The sequence below is a fragment of the Canis lupus genome, chromosome X (assembly GCF_003254725.2).
Source record: "Canis lupus dingo isolate Sandy chromosome X, ASM325472v2, whole genome shotgun sequence".
NCBI classification, from domain to species: domain Eukaryota; kingdom Metazoa; phylum Chordata; class Mammalia; order Carnivora; family Canidae; genus Canis; species Canis lupus.
The window spans coordinates 17,515,610-17,531,072 of NC_064281.1; the positions used below are offsets into that span (position 1 = coordinate 17,515,610).

A 15,463-nucleotide genomic window follows, 5' to 3' on the forward strand; every position below is an offset into this window, starting at 1 on the left:
ATAGATATTTGAACTGAGAAGGGACATGGAAGACTTTCTTTGGTTGAGATAAAGAGAGCTCGAGAGAGGGCTTATCAGCCGGAGCACTTTACCAGTTTTGGGAATGGCTGTTGTCAAGGGAAACATTCCCCTGGGGGCACTGACAAAGTATTTGTAAAATGTGGCGAAATGGTGAACCATTTTCTGGCTATCTTGCCTCCATCTCCCCCTTTACTACCAGACACCCTATTGAGATCTCCCCTAACCTCCCCTCTGTGGGGTGATGGAGTCTGCTGTGCTCGTCTGTGCTCAGACACTGAGGACTTAGTACTAAGAGCAACCACACTGCTAGCTGTTCTAAGTTACAAAGGCTAACTCATTGAATCCTCACACCAATGCTATAAATCTGCTATTGTCCCTGTTGTGTAGTTGAGGAAACTGAGGCCCAGGGCAGGGAGGGAAAGAGTAAGAAAATTGCCCACGGCCTCACAGCTAGTAAGTAGTGAGACCAGAATTAAGCAGTGTGTTTGCATCTTGTAAGGGCACAAGGTGGAGAGGGAAATAATTAACAGAAAGGCCCAACATGCTATTTTCTGGCTTAATAATGATGGAATTATGGTCAAAAAAGAGATTTGAGAGGCAGAGTGGAGGCTTGTCAATACCCTTCAAATCACTCGAGGCAAGCAGCTGCCTTGTATTATCCAAAAGATGGGCCCTGCTTGTAAGGATTTGGCTGTAAGGCCTCTATGTCGGGCACATGCCAACACTGGCTGGGCCGAGCAGACGGAGGGTGCGCTCCAGCTCTGTGAGCAGAGTAAAGGGCTCACAGAGACCATAGGTGGGCTGAAGACCCAGCCAGTGCTCACAGGCCTTGTCAGACAGCCAAAGGCTGATCTTGGCTTCCTGCTGGGGTACATCCTCTTCACATAGGAGATGGCGTCAGCACTGAGATGGGGGAGCTACTGTCTGTGATCGAGGTGGCCTATTGTGTTCAGGGATGCTGTGTTATAATCTCCATTTTATACAGTGATTATCTTAATGCAAGGCTAGGCTACAAATCCCAAAGCTAACTATGTAAGCAATTCCAGGTTTGCGAACTAGAAAATTTTTTGGAAGTGTGGCTGTAGAAGTTATTTTTATTTCAGATTCCATTTTTCCCTCCAAACTACAGGACGAAAGGGGGCAAACCCACAAAATCCTACTTAATGCCCCTTGTAGCCAAGCCACGCTGCCTAACTGTTCCCCATGCAATGTTGTTTCCATGAGAAACTCATTCCAAGGTCCGGGCCAGACTTTGAGTCATTAGATCCTAACCCTACCTAAGACCCCACAAGCCCCGAGAGAGCTCATTTCTGCTCTTACAGGAACAGAATACCACCATCCCAGCCCATGGAGCCCCATGAGAAAGGTACAGCTCACTTCAAGAAACACTCCTGGAGTCTCTGGATCTCTGTGGATACCTCACTCCTTTCATCCTGTGCAGAATATTGATTAGCCATCTGTACATGTGGCTTATCATAAAGTAGGTGTTCACAAACAGGCTATATCAGTTCTTGTCTATTTTAGAATGTGCTGGAACCATCAGACAAGTGTGAGAGCAAAGTGCTTTCCCAACCCCCTGACTGGGACACTTGTGAGGAGGAAAGCACCAGTTGTACAGTGAAGAACTGAGGGTCATCTTTACCGCAGAGGGAAGATGAGATGCAACCCTCCAAAACAACTGTTACATCCGTCAGTTTAGTGAGAAAACCGGGTCAAGCTACCTTCTGACAGACTGGCATGGGAGTGACAGACACAGCTTAAGGAAGCATGGGAAGAAAACCTAATTACAGAGGTGTGGGAAGAATTTCACTGTCCTTTCTTCAACCTCCCCATGCCTATTTCTTACAATACGCCAGATAATAGGCCTGGGAGTCCTTCATGAAAATTAGATAATTAGATCAATTGATGGCCAATCATTTACTGAACGCTTGCTAGGCTGTGCCATTTCCATTATATCGCTGAGTCCTCTCAGCAAAGCTCTGAGGACAAGAGTGAATCCTATTTGGCAGACACAGACTCAGAAATGCTTGACCAAAATCCCAGAGGGAGGGCTCATATTCAGGAGTGAACTAGATAGCCAAGTCGGCAGCGTCAGAGTTTGAAATTATGTACCAGAAATGCAGGGTAGTGCTGGGTCGTTTCAACTTATATGTTCAAAATTTTTATTCATCAAAGGTGACTTAGTGGTGGAAATTCCAGACCTTGGTGGTGTCACTCAAATACTCCAACTTCTTCTTTGAAAACTTATCTTTCTATTGATAGGAGGCTGGAACTACTAACTTAGGACCATGTCAGGAATTATTTACAGGAAGAAAAGGTTAGATGAGGGACAACCAAAGTTTTATTAGGAAGCTTTGAAATGATGATAGGTGTTCTTTGAGGGCAAATACCAAAGAGGTCACCTACAAAAGTTCAAAATAAAAAAAGCCTTTTTAAAAAGATGAAATACAGTTAGCTATGCCCTGTGGCCTTGTTTAATTCCATTTTCCTTGTCTTATGTGAATGACATGGTCTGAAACCTGAATTTTTTTTTCAGTATCAGACCTTCCAGGTTTCATCAGAAAAGGCACAGCTGGTGAAGAAATGCAGACTTTGGGGCGGGATGGAGGGGTTCCTCGATTTAATGCACTTACTCACTTTGGCCTCCATTTCAGCCGAGCAGGCATCCGAATTTGGAGGAGAGGTAAAGAATCAGCGGGAGGAAAAAAAGACAGAAATTGATGGACTCCTTTGCAAAGTCCTCTTTTCAAAGGAAATACCCAGAGATTGGGACTTTTTGTTTGAATCCACAAGTAATTTAACGTGCTTATTACCTGAGCTCCCACAGGGGTTTGTCACTCATCAGAAGCTGTACTAAAGACATTCTAGTAGGTTCAGTATAAGCTCCGAGTGAAACCTTACTGAGCTAGTGACTGTTGTCAGACCAAGAGCATGTGAGAGGCTATTCCCCCAGCACACACACGCGCACACACTTCCTCAATCAACAAACTACATGTTAAACTCAGCATCTTCAAGTAACTGTGCCAGGCACTTAAAGAGCTGAGGGGCAGTGAGGAGCAGTGTGTTTCGTGGCTAAGAGTCAAAGAAATGGATCTACTGGGTGGTGACTCCTTGACCCACATTCATTCATGCCTCCCTTGTCCTGGAGAGCCAAGCCTTGCCTTGCCTCTGCCCCGCTCTCATCCGGAGGCTGGAGGGGAAAGAAAGGGCTGAGCTCTGCCAGCTAAATTCTCCTCACCTCCTCCGTTTCCGGAGTACACTCTTTTCTTCTGGGAGGTTGCCCAGCTCCCGGCCGAAAGGCTCCCATTGGGATGTTGATATTTGCCTAAAAGAAAAAAAAGCAGGGAAGATTTAGCTCAAAAAAGGAAGTTGCAATGGCTCTCAGAGACCATAATCATTGCGAGGAGAAATGCATCTAGAAAGTACATCCTTAAAGCTTTTTACCTCAAGAAAATTGCCATAATGACAGAATAAAAATATGTGAAGGAAAATGTGACTTCCATTTATTACAAATTTCTGGAACTCATCCTTAGGTCTGTGCAGTGATTTCACAATTCCCTGTTGAATAGAAGAATTTTAAGACACTTTGTTCCGGCTGTTGCCCTCCTGTGATGCTTAATATTTTTCTCTCCCTCAGATGGGGAAGGAACACATAATGATAGGAAAGGAGGAAACAGCATCCATAGAAGCCATTCCACTCCTTAGCCCTCCTTCAGCTTCCTTCAGATTCACCCTAGGAGGGCCGCATTCACACCTGCTAAACCACCTCCTCCTTTCCATAATGTCTATGATTTTTTCAGCACTTCTTGAGATGTCTATAATTGATGCTCCTCTACCTTCTCCCCAGTACACCACTGTGCAGATCAGTGCGTAAGGAGAGTGCTGGAAACTCAAGTTCATTGGTGTCACGCTTCATAGATTTTTGTCCTTTATGAAGATAATGTGTGAGGTGCCTGGGTGACTCAATCGGTTCAATGGCAGCCTTTGGCTCAGGTCATGATCCCGGAGTCCTGGGATCAAGCCCCACATCCAGCTTCCTGCTCAGCTGGAACCTGCTTCTCTTCCTCCCTCTCCCTCTGACACTCTGCCGGCTTGTGCTCTGTCTCAAACAAATAAAATATTTTTTAAAAAAAGATTCTCTCTCTCCTTCTGCCCCTCCCCTCCACCCGTGCTCTCTCTCTAAAAAGAAAACAAAAACTTTTTTTAAGGTTGAACATAATTTTTCCACTTACGATAAAGTGTATGAGTTTTTGGATATGAGTAATTGGGTATTTAGACCTGAAAAGTTGAAATTGCACTTTGATGTTATGCAGGAAAATGATGCCCAAGCAAAGGGAATGAAATATTTTACTACCTGGTGATACAGTTTGGGCAATTTTGGTACCACATCAAACAAAATTATTAGGAAACGTGGTAGATCCATTTGGAACTGCCTGATATGAGCTCTGTTGCCAGAGGAATGTTTAACTCAAGATAGGAAATATCCAGGGTCCATGTTCAGGCAGCCTGGCAGATCTGTGTTCTCCCCAGAGCAGGAAGTGATGTCTTCCTCCTAGGGTCTTTAAAACTCTCCTACTAGAATAAAGCCGATCCTACAGAAAGGAAACAGATCCAAAGTGTTCGTAGAGAGTATCAAAACAGGTACATCACCATTCCTAGGGCCAAGAAGCCAAAGAGTATTTTTATCGGTGTGTACAATGTATACCAGAATATAGGTAGGTGCAACACAATTTTAGACGGAAGCATTTTGGAAAGTCTAAGGCTGAGCCTTCTATGCTATTCCTCTGCTTACTGGAAATATCAGGTGGTCTAGAGTGGGAGGAGGGAGGGGCATAAGGCAAGGGGGAAAATACGTCTTCTGTGGTGGCAAATATGGTAGCATACCTCATGAATTCCGGGATACACCTCTTTTAATATCTCTGAAATCAAAATGCGTCTTACAACCAATGGTTTCTTAAATTTTTAATTGGCACATTTTTATTTTTTGGCAGGCCATAAAATAATGGTATTTTACAGTTGGCAGCATCTTAGATTGGATGAACACTCATTAGGGTCCTGAAATAAGATCAAAACCATGAAAATAAGACCCGCAGACGATTATCTATTTTGAAGCAATAACTATCTCCATTACTACACTTTGATTGAAAAAGGGGGGAAAAGTAGGTACAAGGACTTCGGGGGGAGAAGGTTAACTGGCTAAAAGTTTAATTAGATCATCTCCACCCTGACCCATTTATTAAGCATCTACAGACGGCATCTTCCTAGTAGTGAGTTGAGGTTCACATAGAGCTTCTGAAAGACTTTATTGCTAAACGAACCTATTTGATCAAGTGTGCATGCTCTATAGTGGGTTGTGGTTTTCAGTAAAGGAACACATAAGGTCATCCAGGATAATGTATTCGGGTAAAACACATGCTATGGGAACACCACCTTTTCTTGCTCAGAGTTTAATTTTAGCAGTGCATGTCGCCTCTCCACGGTAAACGGGTGGCTTCTGCTAGGGAAAAGAGCCCAGTGCTAGGAGTTGTTACAGATTCTCTGTACTTGAAAAAGTGACAACTGTTCTGGGTCTCATCTTTCCCATTTGTAATATGAATGTTAGGCTTCACCAGTGGTTTTCAGGCCCTTCAGCTCTGGAACCTTTTCTTCAAGTAAAGTACTGTGAGCTAAAATGCAAACCAGGTAGAGGTAGAGCTGCTCTGGCTAAGGTGGAAGGGAATGCAGGACCCCATCTGATTTCCCCAAACCCTGGGCCGTGAGCAGTTCCTTCCAGTGTGTGTGGGGCAGGGGGGCAATCTGACAACCATTGAAAGAGATCACCCCTAAGTGGATGAGTATTGGCATGTACTTACAACGTTCATTCTTCCTATTGTTAAGTTGTCTGTAATTTACTCTCAACTAGCATAGGGGATATGATATTTTATATATTCAGCCTGGTCTAAACTGCAGCTCTAGAGAATTCTATTGCTCTAAATGGGATTTTATTCTCTCAGTAGGGTGGGTGGTCATTAGGTGGTAAAATATCACTAAGACCACATTCCCACGATTGCTGCTCCAAGTCCTTCCATTAAGCCAAATGCCCACTAACATCTGAGGTCTTGACATTTGAAGAAATGTCAAAAATAGGTGAAATAATGGCATGAGCATTAGAAATGGCTCTTGTTGAAGAAATTAGAGGAGGTTAGGGTCTGTAGACTGGTTAAAATGTTTTAGAGACAACCCCACCACCACCACCACCGCCACCGAACAGAGTGTGAGAATCTGATGGCCTGTAGATTGCATCTGCAGAGACAGAGCTCGGGGAGCGATCCCTAAATGGGCCTGTCTCCAGCCACCGATAACAAGGGTTTCCCGCTGGGTGCTGCCAACTAGGGGCACGGAATCCCCACCTGCCTCATATGAGGACAGGTGACAGTCACTTGAAGCACTTGAAGGAACGAGAACTGAGGCTTCCTGGAGCCCGCAGACAGACTGCACGGCCCGGTTTGTGCCTGCTTGCTAACGAGTGTGTGTTTAGCAAACGGTGGGTACATGTGGCAGAGCTGGGTTTGAGACTGGCTAAGCCGGCGCGACACTGGGGACCGTAACTACTCCCCTGGCCACCCACTACACAGTACTTTCACCACCCCCAAACCCTGATTCAGCCTAGGGCCTACATCCTCGCAACAGACTTCGGAGGTTTGAGGTTCAGACCATCACCTTTGTTTTGCTGATGAAGAAACTGAGCCGGGGCAGCCCGGGTGGCTCAGCGGTTAAGCCGCCTTCAGCCCAGGGCGTGATCCTGGAGACCCAGGATCGAGTCCCACGTCGGGCTCCCTGCATGGAGCCTGCTTCTCCCTCTGCCTGTGTCTCTGCCTCTCTCTCTCTCTCTCTCTCTCTCTCTCTCTGTGTCTCTCATGAATAAATAAATAAAATCTTAAAAAATAAAGAAACTGAGCCTCAGAGAAGTTAGATGTCACACAAAGAGTTGGAGGAAAAGCCAGGTTTCCGAATCAGAGCTTCTGATCTTAAGGACAGATCTTTTCACTCCATCAAGCCCTCTCCAAATAGCACTTTTTTACCTGAACAAAATGAGCTCTAACCACTCTAAAATTCTCAAAACTGTCAGAAAAATTACAGGGTTACACTTTGAGAATGGCCTTGGAAAACGGGCACACAAAATGGATAATCCCAAAATCGGTGTCAGAGAAAAGCCACATTGAAAAATGAGCCATTAACTCACTGACTTGATGCTTTTTCATCTTTAAGGCATCCCTCAAGAAACCAGGAACCTAAATGGTTTTTTTTTTTTTGACAGCAAATATTGACAGAATCCAAAGCAGCCCAAGAACGTGTCAAATATCCAGCCATTAACGTACACCTGAAGGGAGTGTCAGAAGAGTGCTTTGTAAATGATTAGAGACAGTTCATTAATATAATTGTAGGGTGGTGATATCTGAGTGACAAATTACAGACTAAATTATAGCCATAAGAAAAATTCCTTACAACTTGAATTTAATGAAAATACATAGACCTTAGCTCTCTTTTTTTATTCCATTGGCTAGAGAATCATGTCATAATCTTGTTTTTTCACTGACTCAACTCTGTTTGAACGCAAATAAAATACCTTTCAATGATTAACATTTCCATCTGCAAATTGGGTATGATATTCACTATTCAAAATGGATTTCGAATATTAGGTACATTTTTATGAAAGAAAATTGAGTCAATCCAGGTCATTGGTGGTAGACTTTCTCTGTGTTGAGTTGACTCCACATCATTGATGTTATTAGACTTTTTCTAGGTTTGTTTATTCTATAAGGTTGCACTTCCTTCTCTTTATAGACTCTGTATAAATGCAAAGGAAGCAGGCTTTTCGTTTCTTCCTTTCATAACACATTCCCTTGCATTTCTTTTCCTCCCTTAAGTTTTATTCATCTTAGATATTTTTAAATATGCCCCTGACGCAGCAAGCCCAGCGCATAGCTTTCCCAAGCTATACATAATTTGGTACATCCTCGAAGTTGGGAATGGAAAAAAAATCTACTAGATCATCTTTTGCCAGAACAGGATACAGTTCCCTGATAATGGACCTATCTGATGTGAAATGAATACTACACTTGATCTCACCAGGCGAAGAAAAGTAGAAAGAATTCCCTGTAAGTTAATTCCACTACTCCCTTAATTATTTGTATTGTTCTCCTGCTTGGCTCCAGGCGTTGAGCCTGAGGATTCTGGAAACAATATTCCCTCCACAGTCCCTCCTGTGTGACTTACAATGGAGTGACATCTTCTTTCCCCAGTGGGTTGGATTCTGATAGCTCTCCGCCCCTGGGCACTGACAATCCCTATCTACTTTGCTTTCCTCTGCCAGTGTTCTCTTGTCTCTCCCTCCCTGTTGGCACCCATTCTGGCTCTCCCTTCAGTGTTGAGACTTTTGGAGTTTCCTCCCATTGCATATTTGTTTCAGATAACCCCCCCAACACGCACACTGATTCTATCTTTAGTTTTCAGAGGTCTCCAGCCACTCGGGCCAGAATCTATAGCCATCCCCGCCCCCTCATGTCATCCTCCCAGGCCACAGGCAGAGGGAAACCCTGCAGGGTTGCATTTTGCAGTATTCCGTTCTGTACCTTCCTATTCTTGGTGTCCTAGACCTTCTCTGAACGGAGCAAGGTATGACATTTTGAGATTTCTCTTTTTTAAAAAAAAAAAAAGATTTTATTTATTTATTCATGAGAGACAGAGAAAGGCAGAGACATAGGCAGAGGGAGAAGCAAGCTCTCTGCAGGGAGCCCGATGTGGTACTCGATCCCGGACCCTGGGATCACGCCCTGAGTCAGAGGCAGATGCTCAACCGCTGAGCCACCCAGGCATCACCATTTTGAGATTTCTAGCATCTTCATAGAGACTTTCAGAAAGAAGTTTCTCAATAGCTGATTAGAAAATGAGATTCTTGGGGCACCTGGGTGGCTCAGTCCGTTAAACAACTGCCTTTGGCTCAGGTCAGGATCCCAGCATCCTGGGACTGATTCCCACATCCAGCTCCCTGCTCAGCGGGGAGTCTGCTTCTCCCTCCCCCTGCTCTTGTGCGCTCTCTCTTGATCTCTTTCTCTCTCCCCCACCCATAAATAAATAAATACATCTTTTTAAAAATGAGATTCTTATTTGATATATTAGCCTAAATTACGAGAGACAGATGAACCTACCAACTAAAATGTAGTCCAACCTATTTTAAATTTTTATTTTATTTTATTTATGATAGTCACAGTGAGAGAGAGAGAGATAGATACAGGCAGAGACACAGGCAGAGGGAGAAGCAGGCTCCATGCACCGGGAGCTCGATGTGGGATTCGATCCCGGGTCTCTAGGATCGCGCCCTGGGCCAAAGGCAGGCGCTAAACCGCTGCGCCACCCAGGGATCCCTCCAACCTATTTTAAAATACAGTTCTCTACCATTAGAATATAACTTCTTTGTCTTTAGGGATTCTTGAAATCTGGAAAAGATTCAGAACATACAAAACTTACCCACTCAACACAATCTTGAGAAACTCTCACTCAGCCACTGTCCATCGCCCATGGTGTTTCATACTGAAAATCTTTCTTTTCTCTCTCTCTCTCCCTCTCTCTTCTCATCACATTACTCTCTTCAGTAATTTCCTGAATGACCCAACTGTCGTCTTGTCATCCAGGGAAAAGCAGATTTCAAGAATGTACTATGTGGCTATTAAGTTAATGTGTACAGTTGGTTGAGGGCAGGTCATAATTCTGAGGTACTTAGAAAGGTCAGCCTCAAAAATAAAAAAATGACATCTTTTGGCCAACATGGACTAACTTGCTTCATGTTACCAATGTGGAGCCCTGTTCGGAGCAGTAAAGATTATCAGCTGGAGGTAGCATGAGCCCACTCTAGAGTCAGTCTGTTAACATTCACCATCTCCCTACATGTTAAAGAAACCAGAGTTAGAAGTAATAAACACTGTATTACAGTGGTTTACATAAGAAAGAAGCAGTAGATCCATGATCAAAGAAAAGGCCTTGACTCTACATTAAAACAAGTGGCAAATGAAAATTCATTTTTAACTTTTAAATTTAAATAAGATAAGGAAAGGAAGATATGTATCATGATATTATCTTTAGCTTTAACCAATGTATTTGATTAACTGGCGGAACATGGGTAATGACAGTTTATTCCTTTGTGCCAAGGATTGTCATGTAGCTGAAATTCTTTATAAACTAGACTCCTAGGGGACCTGCATGGCTCAGTGGTTGAGCATCTGCTTTTGGCTCAGGTCGTGATCATGGAGTCCTAGGACCAAGTTTCACATCAGGCTCCCAGCAGGGAGCCTGCTTCTCTCTGTGTGTCTCTCATGGATAAATAAATAAAATATTTTTTAAAAATTTAAACTAGAAATCCTAGTCAGGAAGCACTTAGAATCTCTGACACCTGTCTATAAAGATTTTGGTCAGGGTGTTTTCTTCTTCCATGGAGCCTTTATGCCCTGGGCAATGGGGCGTAGAAGAGCAATGATAATGAGTAGGAAAGAGAAAGAAATATTAAAGCTCAGAGCATCACGATATTCTGTTCTACACATGGATTGGGTAGCAACGGACAAGTTCCCATAAGAGGCTATATACTAAGGATGTAGGGTGCATATAATCATTCCTTTAAAATGTATAATAAGAGTTAGGTTCAGTTTCACAAGCAGGTTGGTTAAGTGAAGTAAACAGAGAGGTGGGAATTCAGTGGCCATGGCCGTTTGTATTTTGAGACCGTGTTCATCACTGAGTCACTTTACTTCGTACTTTTCACTCCCAGCCAGCTCACGTTTAAGATGAATTTAATCAGGTAGGCTATTACCTTCTTCCCTACGATGCTGACACTCTTTCTCAATGTCACTTGAGCTCTTTAAAAGGGAGGACCCGGCTTGGTACTTATGATTACCTATTAGATGGTCCCACCCACTCCTCCATCCTTACTCTGCATGCCAGAGTGGGGATGGTAAGTAATGAGACTAGAGAATGTTGCCGGAGTGGTTCCACACATGGGCTTTGGGACGGACTATTTGAGTTTGGGTCCCGACTCTCCTACTTAGAAGCTGTGTGATCCTGGGTGAGTTCTTTCACTTCTCTAAACCTTTCATTATAATCCATAGAGATCTCATTGCACTGCACCAAGTACATAGTAAACCCTGAAGAAACTGTGACTATTATCATCCTAATAATAAACCTTAGAAACTATTCTCAGGAAGTTCATAGACTATTAGAAGCTGCACAGAGGCTTGGAGGCCATTTAATCCAACACCTTCCCTTTGCAGATCAGAGGACCAGGGGGGTGAAGTCACAGAGCAGAGCTAAGACTAAGGCACAGAACTCTTTTCCATTCAACCATGAAGTTCTCAGATCTCATAAGAGAGGACAAATAATATTCAGCTCACTTGGGTCAATGGTGGAGAGAAAAGCCAGTGGTGACCTAGAGAACATTGGCTCTGGGTGGGCTGAGGCCCTAGGAAAGGCCCATGGTGGTTTCCAAAGGGGGTGCATTCAGGAGGAAGAGGAGTGTCCAGTGTCAGTTGGTCTCATTAGAGACTTCCTGACCAGATCACTGATGGGATTGGATTTCCAAACAGCTCAAGCTTTCCCTACCTGTCACATAAAATGTTTTCACCTGAAGGGATCAACCCCACTACACTGACTGTGCTGATGTTACCTTGGTTGCAACTCCATCCCCATCAATAACAGGGTTTAACAAGCAACCTGGAGAGTACAGAATAAGGGTCTGGAGAGTACAGAATAAGGATCAGTAAACTATGGCCCATGGACCAAACCCAACCTGCCACCTGTTTTTATAAATAAAGTTGCATTGGCACACAGCCACATTCATTCATTTAGGTACTGCCTATGTCTGCTTTTGTGCTATGATGGCAGAGTTGAGTAGTTAAAACAGAGACCCACTGATATGAAAACTCTAAAATATTTACTATTTTGCCCTTTATAGAAAAGATTTGTCAGTATCTGGTACACAGCCTTATAGCTACTTAGGAGACAAAGGCCCTGTCCAGGCAAAGAAAGGATCAACTGATTTCTTCGGGGTATTTTTATGTCCCTGGCATAAATGTGATTTCATTAGCACAACTGAAGAGAAACACCAACTTAGATAGAATCCCCATACAATCCAAAGACCACTTTTTCCATGTGGGTCTGAAAGACAGCTGTCCAAGACCCCTAAGGATAGGCCTAGTTTCCGGCCTTCCTGTTAATCTGGGGTATGGAGGGGATGGAACCAGTTGAAGAGAAACCAAGCATTACTTGGGCAGTTAAGAAAGCCATCTCTTAAGGAATTGTGTGCTATAAACCAGGCACTTGCCATTCATTATTTTATTCATTATAACAATCCTTTCAAGTAGTGTGATCGTCACCATTTTACAGAAGGGTAAACTAAGGGTGACCTAACGTCACACAGTGAGTGCCAGGCAGAGATTTGTAACCATTTGGCTCCATGTGGTCTGATGCAGTAGTTCAACTGTCTAAATGCCTAACTATATTAAGTGTAGCTGACAGTGGCTTAAGTTTGCTCAAGCCAGACAAAATAGAGATCTAAGTCATTATTTTCTAGCAGTTTGTGCTGCAAAATACTATGCTAGAAAATAATCATTTGAAAGTTCCTGTATGTTTAAAAAACTCTGCCTATATCACCACTTTCTTGGAAACACACAAAGCCATTAGCAAGTTATGGACTCTGAGAAATCCTGCAGTAAAGATCCTATCCACCCCCCACCCCTCGAATTTAGTGTTCCTCAAACACTCTGTCGTGGAACCCTTTAATTAACAAATGGCATTCCAGAAAACTAGTATTCTAAGAGACACACTTTGGGAACTGTTGAACTAGATGATGGTAATGATGATGGTGGTGATGATTGATGAGTGATGATAACAGCTAATATTTATTAAGCAATTACCAGGAGCTGGGCATTAGCCTAAGCATTCACATGTATTAATTCATTTAACTCTCATAGCAATCCTATGAGACCAGTACTGTATTTAATTCCCCACTTGATAGATGAGAAAACCAAGGCACAAAGAGTTTAAACAACTTGCCGAAAGACACACAGCTAGTAAGGCCTGGAGACAAGCTCCTCGAACAGGGGGATTGGCTATCAATTCATCTTTGCATGGCCTGCACTTTGCACGGTGCCTGTCACAAAGCATATACCCAGGAAATGAGGTTGAACCACACTGGAAATGAGATCCTAATAAAAAGGAGAAGCAACTAGAACGTGTTGAATAGAACATTTAAGATCTTTAAGTGCTATTTAAACAAGGAGGGTACCCCCTCATCATTTGGGGTATCTATTCCCGACATGACTGTTTGTACCCTAGATAATGTTACTACTATAAACCATTTTTAATACTGTAACCATTTTCATATTCTATTTAATAAACCTGACTTTAGGTTAATGCAGAGATCATAGAAAAATATCAGACAATGCAGATCCTATTTAGCCACGAGAAATAACATTTCATTTAAAGGTGCATTAAATTAGGCTTTTTGAGTGGCATAAAATATACGGAAAGAGGCAAAACCACATCCATAAGGAAGCACTCTATTGCCTTTGTTGGTAGAGTGGATGGAATTTTTTAAATGCAGTAAAATAACAGTTACTGAGAAGAGTCCATAGCAACTTTTTAAATATTACAGGCCTAAAAATATATCAAGGTCAAAATTAGTAGATAAGATACTGGCGAATTTTCAGTGTAGGTTTGAGGGAAGCCAGAAAGCACTGAGGAAGAAAAATCAACACACTTTCAGCTTTGAAAGGAAGAGAAGCAAAGACAGCCTGAGAGAAGACTATGTTTTTGTGTCCTACAAAATAAAAAGGAAATTTTATGTTTAACACTTTGGGAGCTTCAAATGCAGTGATTAAATTATATTATTTCTCATCACATTAACAAAGAACATTCCTGAATGATAATTATTATGTTAACAGTTGACGCTTAATGAGGGCTTCCTGTGCTGTTTTAAGCACCTTGTATGTGTAGCTCTGGGACGTGAGCACTGTTATTATCCCCATTTCATAGATGTGGAAACAGAGGCAGAGAGACAAAGTTTTCCCATGATTCCACACCAGTACGGATTAACTAGATGGGTAACTTTTACTTCAAACTCCAGTAAAGAAGGTTCAAAGGCTCAAGGATGCCCACAGGTCTGGGAGGCAAAATAAACTCCACTACCAACATCAAGGTATGTCAGAGATTCACTAGGTGGACACAGAAGGGTGGGCCAAAGGTGGCAATGTGGAGTAGGATCCTTGCCAATAAGCTCTTCCTTGGTAGTTCGTTCTATGACAAGTGTCCAGGGGTTGTAATATATCTTGCCACTTAAGAAGCCCATCCACATAAGGCTGTGCATTAATCTTGACAGGTAACAGTATGTTGTCCCTCCACCCACCTCTACCACTGGCATCTGCTAGGATCTCTAACCCCACAATCTGGCCACATGCACATCCCTCCAAAATATGGTCAATCGCTTATGCTCATGCTGTGATGGTGCATCAGATATTCAGGAACTGAATATCCTAAATATTCAGAAACTGTGCCACACATCCTGTGGTATTCAGAAAAGTCCAGGAAAAAAAAATGTAAACGTCCCTTTAGGAGTAGCACAGATGACTCCATGCTGATGGAAGAGAAAGATGGAATTTTGCAATAAAACATCATGCCCAGCATCGCAGCGTGGGAGCCACTGGAAGAGTTAAACACAGAAACCCTAAGACAATAACAAATTAAGTATTGAGTCAAAACAAATATTGAAAGTTACCTTCATAATTGTATTTGTGTTCCAAAATGCCTATTTCTCCCTCTCCTCTTTTGGAGTGACTCTTAAGTCAGTTGAAGTAAGCAAAGAATTTGTTTGCTGAGAAGGTATGAGGAGGCATAACAGCACACAGCCTTCACGCGATAAATAAATACCTAACCCTGAGGAAGAACACTTGACAAGAGAGGATGTTTTCTAAATAGATGGGTCAATAAAATCCGTTAGATATAAAAATGGAAAGTGAATTCTTAAATTCCCATCAATGAGCATATCAAAAACCTACCTCGAAAAACAGATCAAACAGATAAGCACTGCATTTTTGTCGATGGTCATTTAATTCTCATTCATAACTTTGATCGTCTCACACTTCAGTGCAATTGAACAAAAGTAGTTTCTCCCTCCTCAGTGGTACCTTCCCAGCCTCAGATCCGGCCTCATTCGTGCCCTAGGAGTCGGTCTTTTCTTGAAGTGAATCACCAAACGACGGGTGAACAGTCCTAAACAGTCTGATGTATTAAGCAAGCAGGCGAAGAGTCGCAGAGCTAACGTTAAAACACAAATATGCCTCCTTACCTGGATGGCTCTGACATTGGAAACCGGCTGTTTCGACATATTCACGGGGTCTTATCCCTAAAAAAACAAGTGAGA

General features: G+C 42.8%; 1 protein-coding gene across 3 annotated transcripts in view; it reads right to left on the reverse strand.

Annotated features, from left to right (window-relative positions):
- Window positions 1-15,463, reverse strand: part of SMPX (small muscle protein X-linked) — a 58,097-nt gene that overhangs the window by 33,760 nt on the left and 8,874 nt on the right. For all 3 annotated transcript variants that reach the window (XM_025438473.3, XM_025438466.3, XM_025438455.3), the window contains exons 2-3: window positions 15,389-15,445; window positions 3,260-3,346 (exon numbers count right to left, since the gene is read on the reverse strand). In XM_025438473.3, the coding sequence (XP_025294258.1) occupies window positions 3,260-3,346; window positions 15,389-15,427 (126 nt within the window). In that variant the 5' untranslated portion in view covers window positions 15,428-15,445. The remainder of the gene's footprint in view (window positions 1-3,259; window positions 3,347-15,388; window positions 15,446-15,463) is intronic.